Source organism: Idiotropiscis lumnitzeri, chromosome 6, assembly GCF_059441095.1.
Source record: "Idiotropiscis lumnitzeri isolate Australia: NSW breed Sydney's pygmy pipehorse chromosome 6, RoL_Ilum_1.0, whole genome shotgun sequence".
Lineage (NCBI taxonomy): Eukaryota > Metazoa > Chordata > Actinopteri > Syngnathiformes > Syngnathidae > Idiotropiscis > Idiotropiscis lumnitzeri.
The window spans coordinates 18,218,234-18,228,834 of record NC_142396.1 but is presented as its reverse complement, the minus strand read 5'-3'; the positions used below and the strand labels follow the sequence as shown (position 1 = coordinate 18,228,834).

Genomic DNA, 10,601 nt, shown 5'->3' with positions numbered 1-10,601 from the left:
TTTTAAGATCATCCAAACTCATTTATTCTCACAATTGTCGGGCACCGTCACAACTTGGACATGTTGGAATGTGGCAGGAAAATGGAGAACTGAGATTTGAGCCCACAATATCTGAACTGTGAGGCAGATGTGCTACCAGGTCACCATGCGTCCCCTACAATTTCATAAACAATTATATTTAAAAGGTAAGAATGCAAAAATAAAACTATTTTGATCCGTAGCTAAAATACACAGTCATTGACAATCAACACTACTGCCACAGGAAAGAAGTATGAACAAGGTGCGCTCAGTGATTAATTTATTCAACATTCACTCTTATTTGTAGCTCTTCCCAATCAGAATTATTTGTGTGACATGAATTAAAACAAAATGAAAACAAAAGGCTTGTTTACATTGTGACTTAATTAGTCATTTTCCCAACAAAACCCTTTAATTAGCTCTTTTGTCTCATCAACGTATATAAAGGAGCACCAAATGTGATATAATTGATGACAGTCAGGTTTAACAATGATGAAACTAATGAATCCTGAATATTAAGAGTATTGACACGTATGTTGCACGGTGTGCACTGATTTACTGCTCATACTGCACGTAGTTTCCCTTCATAAACAACACACCATGTTGTACTTAATTACCTGCTAATTTACATGACGGCATATGGAAAGCGTTTTGTTAAAGCTCCAGCTGTTGTGAAATGCGCTATATAAATAAAATTGCATTGTATCATCTATATCAGCTATGCACCTTAATATTCGAGATGGATTTCTGAAGGTTTGGCGCCGCTTTCTGACTTTCGTTGAGAAACAGACTGTTGTCTTTGAGTAGAAACCTGCCACCCCCTTATTGTTTTTTGTTTTGTTCCCTTTGTATATTGTTTATAGATTATGTTGGGATTGTATTGTTTTATTGCATTATGCTTTTACTTTTTATGAATATTGTATGTACAATATTTGTGTGTGTGTGTGTGTATGTGCGTTTTCTATCTGCGGATTTGAAGATTTATTTTGTCAAATTAACAAAAATAGTTAATGTTATTGAGTGTTACTACTGTCATAGCTGTTCTGAAATTTAACAAAATGTCATTTGAAAAAATATTCATTTAAAAATATTCAAACACTATCCTGTACCTTAGAGCCACATTAAGATTGTATTTATTGATGTAGTATAAAAATCTTTTGCTAATAGCCAGGTGAGATGGGGTTTTTGCCGTTGTTGGAGGACTATATAATATTATTGTTTCGTTAGTAGTAGTCTTTCTGCTCAATGTGCAACAAGAGGGAATAAAACTGAACCACTTGCATGCTTTATGTCATGTCTTTTTTAGATTTTAATTCAAAGACAGCATTCATTTATTTATAATACTTAATTTTCCGAACCGCATATCCTCACGACAATCGCGGGCATCCTGTAGCCCATCCCAGCCGTCTTCGGGCAGCAGGTGGGGTACACCCTGAACAAGTTATTGTGCATGTGACTATGTGTTGGGTGTCCATGACACACAGCTACAACTTTTTAAAATTGTTTTAGTAGCTTTAACTGGTGGTTAAAGAAGATTTGAAATTGTTTTTTTATATTTGTAATTATTATATTTTTTTCAGTATATTCTGCTGGTACCCACTGTCCATTTTAGCTTTGAATCGGCTAATTTTCTAGTTAATTCACCCCCAGTTATCCTGTCGCGGCAGACTGGCATGTTTCTGAAGACCTGGTGAATTAATTCTTTGCATTGTTGATGATTTTATTTTTTTAAGCCGATGTCCGATCGGTGATAGTCACGGCGATTAAAAGACCTTATTGGTTGCAGTGTAGACTGCTGTTTCGGGGTGTTTCATTCTATGCCAGAGTACCATGAAGTGTTTTGGGGTTTGCGGGTTTGTCAGCCATACACGTGTTTATTGCAGGTCTAGGGAAAGTGTCTCACAATAAATGTGACTTTACATTTGGCTCAGTATTTTTTCACCTCTACATTAAGTTGGTACCATAACATCAGTGATGGCTATTCAGTTACTTTGAGCCTTGTTGTCTTGGCCTTCATTATATTTAGTATTTTTTTGAAAAGCCCAGTACCTTGTTTGCCTTATTATGTTCTTGTGGATATTAAACACATTCCGTTTTGCATTTCTGCCTCACTTCACAGCATTTGGAACCTCCTCCACAACAATCCATGACACTTTTTCTTATAATTTTTCGTGAGACTGCTGCGGTAGGGAGACGCCACATACCACACTATATTGACGAGCTTCAACTGATTGGCCAACTGTTTAGTTATGGTGTATGAGCTACTGATTCTACGCCCAGTTTATCACCTACTTAAAATTGGATGATTCCCCCTCTAACTGAACACCTGGCATGATTATCTTAATGCTATTGTTCAAGTATGGATACGGTTTTGTTTCCGACAGATTTGGACTGAAGGCACTAGATCTTTGGAACAAGATGTCTGACAAGCCTCTGGAGTTCTTGTTCACGAAGTCTCGTGGTCGCTAACACTTCCTCATGGTTCACTCGCTCATTACTGTCATAATCTGTCGAGGTCTTGTTGGTGATCAGCGAGAGACCCAAGACCCGCAAGCCACAATGACGAGCCACCACTACCTCTGGGACTGTGCTCATACCTAAAAGACAGAAGTCAGACGAAGATTGAAATATAGCGTTTACTGCATGTGATTTTACCTTCCATTCATGTTCCCTTTGTTAAATTTGGATAATTATTGACGTTCATTGTAATTTCCAGGTCTCGTGTGTGTTCTTTACACTGGTCAAAAAGGTTGGAACTGTACAGCACTCAGGTGGTGTTTGAATGTGTGTACGCTACTCTATACACTATGTAGTAACAGTATGAGAAACATTCAACAGAACGTCACACAACGAGATGGATTCAGGTCAGGACTATATATTTACAGCATTTCCGATTTTTTGCCTCCACCACAGAGATTGGTTTCATCAATGTGGTTCTGACCAATTGCTGATGCTACTTATTGCCTACAATTTCTGATATAATCATCAAATTAGCTCAATATTCCTTCCATTATACATTAGCGACACACTCGAACAATGTCAGAAAAAATATCCACATTAAAATTCATGGGCAAATTAGTAGATATGGTACATATGCAAGATTAGAAGCTATAGACATGCTTTTAAGTTTCCCTCAGAAAATCCTGTCGATAGTTGTAGCTTGAAATCTCAGAAGAAATAAAATTGTCTCATAATTTGTTTTAATAAAGTACATTCGTATGTGGGAATACTGGAGCCAGAACAAAATTCCTAATTTAGACGAAACGAAAAGATCAACCTCTGCGTCTTAACAATTGAAAAAATACAGCTGACCACCGGTATTTGCGGGGCATAGCAGCCTCAAAAAGCAAAAATCTGCATTTTTGTTTTCAAACCCCCCAAAACTAATTAAAAAAACACTGATAAATATTATAGTGGGAGGCAGGAGGGATAAATGTTGCAGGATGTTAAATCCTGAAAAAAATAAATATTGAAAAGTATATTTTATTAATTGAAAAATAATAATAATAAAAAAGATCAGCTAATATATTAATTTGCAGTTCCCAAAACACAATTATGTGGTGGTCAACTACTTTTTCATTGTTTAAAAAAAATATATACAACAGCACTATTGCAACATTTTAAACTGATCTTTCTAAGTTGATAGTAGTTCTCAATTCATCAGTTCCCTTCCAACTTAATTCATACGGAAGTCCAAGCGTGCTGTTGTAAAGTCATAATCACAGTAAATATGTGTATGAGAGGCCGAAAAAAAATCAATTGAAAAACATTAAGCAGGAACTGAGGTAATTGTGCTTTCTTGTGCAATGTATTTTCTCTGTGCAAACTGTGCAGTTATGTGAGCTTCATTGTTTTAAGAACCACCACAGAGCATGAAGGACATTTACTTACCAACAGCATCTGCTCCAAACTTCTGCAGGACGTTGGACTCTGCAATGGTCTCATATGTTGGTCCAACCACCATACAGTAAACCCCTTCTTGTAGGAAGTTGCCACATTTCTGTTCATGTGCTGTCTGAATGGCCAAAGCCCTCAGGTTGCGGTCATATGCGTCTGACATGCAAGGGAAACGCACGCCATACCTGAGGACGAGGCATACGGAAAAGAGGAAGCGATGTTAGAGGTGTGACAAGTTCTGCATTTATTCAACCACAAATTGAACGGAACGGCAGCTTGCTATAATATGAAGAGAGGCGAGTACAATGAAGAGTGTGTGCATATTTCCGAGGCGATTAGCAATGATTGCCCCATTCATTGACTCAATTTTTCTGCATTTTGCCGACAAAGCCACTAAACACTTTGCTTTTCACTGTGATTTCCATGTTTATTGTATGTACTGCAGTGGTACAACTTGAAACAGAAACCTAATTTTGCATATGACACAAATTTTTTGATTGGCTGTTACTTTTGCGATGTTGCGATGGTGTTCACCTGCAATTCAAATTCCGAAATGCGGCAAAACCAGTTGGCGACAATCAGTCACGCATGAAAGCTAGTTGCTGAAACCTGCATATTGCAAAACAGTTTGGGTGCAGTTGGTCACATCATCACAATCTGTTGGGTGGGCCTTAAATATATTGCAAACTGCATATTGCATTGGATATTTTGCGTTACCTGTCATCATTGTGCCCAATCAGTGGGCTCTGCCCAGCAAAACCCGGCAGGTTGATATGATCCTTAATGACCATTATATCCCCCACGTTGTAGTTGCCATTCAGTCCACCTGCTGCATTTGTCACAATGAGAGTTTCCACACCCAGAAGGAAGAAGACTCGCACAGGGTACGTCACCTACGGCCGTAAATATTGTGCGTTATGAATTGGTATTTTCTTTTGTTTTCAATATTCTCAATTTGAATTTTATCAAGCTGAGTCAACTATGATGATGAGTCAAAGGAGATTGTATGTGGCACCACTCTGGGCTACAATGGATATCTATCAAATAGACTGCTTTTCAAAATGAATTTCAGACTTAGTATGAAATAGCGTTGATTGTTTATGTTGGCTTTACATGTATATGTACAGTAAGTTAAACGTTTGCTCATTAGAAAATGTTTGATTGGCTAAGTCACAAAGAATGGGACAAAGATCAGAATCAAAGTCCTAACTGGATACCAAAACTATCACAATACATTAAACCTGTGTTTATTGAATATAAAACTGGCTTTTACGATATTGTTGACTTCATGCGGAGAGGCGCAACATAGCCCGTAATAAAATAAAAGTGTAATACATTCTCGGCAATATTACAAAGGTCAATCCAATTCTGACACAATTGTGAACCATCTTCTAACCTGCTGCTCATAATTTAGCACACACAGCAAATTTTAAGTTCATGCTTGCTAGTAAATCACCAACCAAAGACAGCAGTTTGTAAAATCTATGAATTTCCATGAACGTTAAAGTTCACAAGCACTTTTGATTCATGCAATTCTTACAGTATGTAGGGTGTAGCCTTCATAGACGTGAAATCGACCCTGCATACAGACACACTCCCGGCCTTGCAGCTTCCCGAAAACCAGTTGACCAGCATGACCTGCCACTAAACAGTGCACAAAAAACACCAAATTGATTTTCCTCTGGCACATTTCTGCAAAAAACATACAATTAAAAGAATACAAACCGTACCAGTGCAAGTTGGGAAACCCGGAATGGTCTTATAAGGGAAAACTGTTTTGTCCTCCATTTGGTCAGCCAGAGAACCGAGGCCTGACCCGCAAATGATGGCTAGTTTGGGCCTCAGCTTGGTTCGGGCCAGCAGCCAGTCAGCAGTCTCTTTGCAGGCTTCATAACTGGATTTTAAAGTCATAGGAAATATGCTGATTAATGACAAAGGACTCATACTTTGAGTCCCAATATCATGTCAACACTCATCCTCAGATATCAACCACTACTCTTCTTGTGTCACATTTAAAACACGTTTCAAAAGGAGTTACAAAAATGAGGCCCTTAAAAAAAAAAGACAAAAATAAAGACGGCCCTTATGTCTCATTGTTACGGCAAATTCTGGAAATGATCAATAAACACATGCTAAGCTCCATCCACATTAGTAGGCTCCAGGCTGAAAACGTTTGCAATTTGGTGTGGCCCATCTATTCCGGATAACTCCCTCATAAGGTCTGCACAAGCCATTAAATTCACAAAAATGACCAATTTCCTGTTTAACTTCGGCATGGATGGAATCTTGAGGCTTTTTCTTGTGCATCCTCTCACTGAATTTCACGTCCATTGGTGAAACTGTTGTTTTTTTTTCCTGGAATTACAAAAACTGGAAGGTTTTTGTCTATGTCTTGGCCGCTCAACATGTAGACTGAGCGAAGAATATTGCCAAAGACAATGTGTCCAAGAGGGTCTTCACACTTCCTGAGGAAGAGACTCAGATGGTTTAAAAGCCTTTTTGCATTTCATTTTCGGTCTGTTGCGAAACATAGGAGTGATGGAACAGGCTGCCATTTGCAGAGGTTGCCCTTCACGTTTAACCGAGGTGTTAATGGCAGCATTGTACACACGCGACGCTGAATCATCAGACTGTTGTAATTAAGGACTGCAGCTCCTTTCATTTTGGAGGCCAACATTTTCCTTAATCAGTGATTCATAAACTCAGGAAACTGACGTGAGCAGTGATGCTTATCATTCTGTTATAGAAGTTTGAAACCGCAAGATCAGTGTCGGTTTACTTGTGTGTCATTTCTCTGGTAGTGCTTTATTTGCCGACCTGTCAGTCGTTCATCAAACAAAAGATTAACCTTGAGGCAAATAGACTTGCAGGACGTGTGTTACCATAAACCCAAAGAAAAGACATTATGATTTGCTGGTTTTCCTGAGAAATTATCCGACAGCAGTTGCACAGTCCAATTTAGGAAAACCAGAAACAAAAAGTGTCAAAAAATACAGAAAAAACAGGTTTAAATACACACTTGGGTTTCTCAGTGGACCAGAAAATATTATTGCCCTAACTTTTTGGCTCATTAGAGACTAACAAAGAGAAAGAAACAATGCCAATTATTTAATTAGAATAAAATACAAAAAATATGCCCACCTCCCCAAAAATATGTGAATTTGATCTATCAAAAAAGTAACTTGCAGGATTTTACTCATACAATCGAATGCAGAAGTCCGGCATCATGATCCTTATCAGTTACGTTACTGATTACACAGAACAGGAAATAGAATGTGAGCATTGGGTACATTTTTCATTTGTGTTTTCCTCTCCATGACCCTGTCTTTTATTCAAATGCTACGGCTCACTACTCAAATTTATGAAACAGAAAATTAACCAAAGTCAGTGAATTAAAGAACTTAATCAACTCAAGTAGCGGAACTACATATACGTATATAGATTCCACCAACTTTAGCAACATTATAGTGAGAAATACACTACGCTGTTGACCATCATCTAAATTCTGGTGAAAGAAATTTTAAAATGGGAATGTGTATACACTTCGCTGTTTGTTTATGTTTGTTACACTGCCAGGACACTTCATTTGATAAACTTGCACATTCTGATAAATTTCATGATAATAACTCTATGGGAAAAAGATCATTTGCAAACATATACTACTTTACAAAATATACTTTCGAACCATCTCTCAATATTATGCAGTGCACTTATAAAGCACTATAAGGATGTACATATTGCTGAATCAATACCTCTGCAAAAGTATAAATTACATCTGAAATTATCATTATATTTTTTTTCTAAAAGCAACAGTTTTGATATTCTTGTATTGGATCACGTTACATACAAGTATACACAATGAAGCGGCCAATCAGTGAAAATATATAAAGATTATTTAAGAAAAAAAAACGACACCATGGATCAGAAATTATTATATTTGTGTGTGTGTTCTTCAATTCCTGCAAGGTATCAGCTTTGTGCTCAACTAAACAACCCCTGATTTCACACTCGCTCATCCAGAGGAAAAGAAAAAATATATGTCTTCGAAGAAATGACCACGTCAAAGAAGCTGCTGGGACCTAAGTAATCTCCTTGCTTTTATTTTTTTCCCCATTTAAAATTTTCAATAAGATCACCCGAAATGACATCTGTCATTTAATCCCAAACCAACTGCCAATCCTATTAGAAAAATACATGGATAATTATATAACTATCAATTAAATGGGAATGATTTTTTAAAAGCAATATTTGTATAACTACGTTTTCTGTTATTCATAAGAGATAAGCAAAAACTTATGACCTCTTTTTCTTGAAAACGAAAAAAAATCTATCTAAATGAATGTTACTCCATTTTTCGAACGATACATATCGTACCCTTTGCAACATTTTTGGGGGTCGTATGCTGTAAGATTTTGATGAGGTAAGATGTCTTGGCCCAGTAGAAGTTGGTAAACACTACTGTACAGTCATAGTATATTTACTTACTTAAATAAATAAATGAATAAATAAGCAAGCAGTATTTGTACGTCAGAGCTAGGGGGCGGGCCTGGAGCTCTCCGTGGTGCTGTTAGTGTTGTCAGCTTTCAGCGATCACCTCGTCCCTTTAACTCGACCGAGTCACGGCTCGGTCGTTTGTCAAGATATGAAGTTATCAGTGGATCAGAAAGTCAATAATAACAACCCATTTCTACAAGTTAAACGACATATTTCTGCGAGTCATTCGTCTCTGCTGCGCTTCCTGTTGGGAAGGATCAGTGCCCGAGGCTGATCCGGAATTGTTACATTGGCGAACATCACAAATAGCATTAATGTATAAAAATAATATAAAAAGCCTTGAAGGTGAAATATTTTATTGTTCGGTGAGCTGATCAGTCGTGTATTGATTGCTTGGTTCAGCAAGCTTCTTACAGTTAAGCAGCTCAAGGTTCGTACCTGCACGGGTCGGAGAGGCCGGACGGCACCGCCATGTCCTTCTGATGAGCGGGACCAATCGATTGAAGCTATTTGGGTCGGTTTTTTTTTTAAACAAGTCTTCCCGAGTTTCACTTCCAGTCTTCGAAGCAGAGTTAATAAAAGGCGGACGCTGGACGTTGTGACGCCATCGGTACTCGGAAAAGGGGCGGAGACAAACACAGAACGGCGGAGCTAAAAGTTGTGATTCAATTTTCTGCCAGACTGCAGACTCCAAAAAAGCGCAAAGGTGAAAAAATAACTCGCACTCTGTTCTCATTAAGGTTACGTACAGTCTGTGCAAACTAATACACTGAATATGAAAGGAGAACTGCTGATTGAACTCCTTTATTTAAGTACAATAACAGTAATACAATAAGGGAGGCCGGGAACAACTGCAAGATGGAACATTTTTTTTCTCGAACTTTGAGCTCTTTGGATAGAGAGGGTTTAAAATGTGCAGCATCACAAACAAAAAATTTACCCCATCGGTAGGTAATGTATGTAAAGCTTTTTGTTCAAAACATATCGACGGAATTTCAATGGTTCTGCAGATTTCAGGGCTAACCTCTGAACCATAGAACTGTACAAAAGGTTCCACTATGCACTCGTGACAAGATTCACACTTTTCTGGCAATTTTTTGTTTTTTTCCATTTCACTTTCTCCCATCTTAGTCGTTTGGTACAAGTGACCGTGAGAGCATTAACAATAGTTTAGCGCTAACAGCAAAACAATTAGGACAAATGATCTCAATTAAATATAGCTAAACAGACAAATAAACAATGTGATAGTTCAAGAATGAAGCAGGCATTTTAATCCCCAAAAACAATTAGAGAAAAAAAAATCAAAATTACACTTTCCCCTACCAATCTGTCCAATCACTCAATCTGTGTCTGCTTTATGACTTATTTTTCATATGTGGACTAGAGACAACACTAACTTGTTCCAGATTTGAGCAATTCCAAGTGTTACCACTGGCACTTGTAAATCAGCCGTGAAATGCGCTTAAGTACAAAAGTAAATGAGAATTTTTGTGTAGATTATGTATAATGCATGTTTTATTGATTTGGCACAATGAACAAAAAATCTGCCAGCAAAATTGATTTCCTTTACTTTAATAAAGCACTCATACTGAGAAGAAGGAAGCTAATTATTGTTGGGTATCGAATTTTATGCCATCAAAACATAGTGAGCCTTTGCTAACATTGTTAACTGACTCCAAAAAAAAAAAGCAAAATTTGACAATCATAGCAATTTAGAAATACACTTCACGATCATGTTTTTTGTTTCGTTTGTCTCCTGAATCTAAAATTTTATTTCCAGAATGCCTGATTAGACCTTTCTATGGAGGCAGTTGGAACACACCCGATAAATCCTCCACATGCTAGGAGCTATGTTGCCCGGGGCTTTTTGCCCCAAGTTGTTTCATTCATGACAAACAGGACCAGAAAAAGCACAGCTCAAAGACACTCTGTGATGTACAATAAATGAACATGGTTTTCCCACCCCGGACATGAGTCACTGAGACACCGATCTGGACCCAGGCCCAGAGGTGAAGCTTGTTGGCCATCGCCTGGTGGCTGGACCTGCTTCATTGAGGCCTGGTCGGGCACTGCTCAAAGAGGCAACATGTTCCCCTTCAGAAGGGCTCACCAAAAGGGTCGGTTGCATAGAGGACTGAATGGCGGCCAAAGGTGGGTAACCTTTGATGTCCGGTGTTCTGGTAGTGATCATG

The 10,601-nt window shown here is 38.0% G+C and overlaps 1 protein-coding gene across 1 annotated transcript; it reads right to left on the bottom strand.

The window, feature by feature from the left end:
* On the bottom strand, positions 1-9,009 carry pnp6 (purine nucleoside phosphorylase 6). The gene is made up of 6 exons (XM_088299243.1): positions 8,848-9,009; positions 5,646-5,809; positions 5,456-5,559; positions 4,633-4,808; positions 3,910-4,100; positions 1-2,615 (listed from the first exon to the last, which is right to left on the bottom strand). The coding sequence occupies exons 1-6, from the start codon at positions 8,880-8,882 to the stop codon at positions 2,419-2,421; spliced, it is 867 nt and encodes a 288-aa protein (XP_088155369.1). The 5' UTR covers positions 8,883-9,009; the 3' UTR covers positions 1-2,418.
* Between the last annotated feature and the right edge of the window lie 1,592 nt (positions 9,010-10,601).

What these genes read in the sequence shown, in the direction of transcription:
- pnp6 (XM_088299243.1), bottom strand. Translation starts at nt 8,882, where the DNA reads ATGGCGGTGCCGTCCGGCCTCTCCGACCCGTGCAG. An exon ending in GGCCTCTCCGACCCGTGCAG is followed by an intron (nt 5,810 to 8,847) that starts GTACGAACCTTG and finishes TTTAAAATCCAG; the next exon opens with TTATGAAGCCTGCAAAGAGA. An exon ending in ATTGGGCACAATGATGACAG is followed by an intron (nt 4,101 to 4,632) that starts GTAACGCAAAAT and finishes CCTCGTCCTCAG; the next exon opens with GTATGGCGTGCGTTTCCCTT.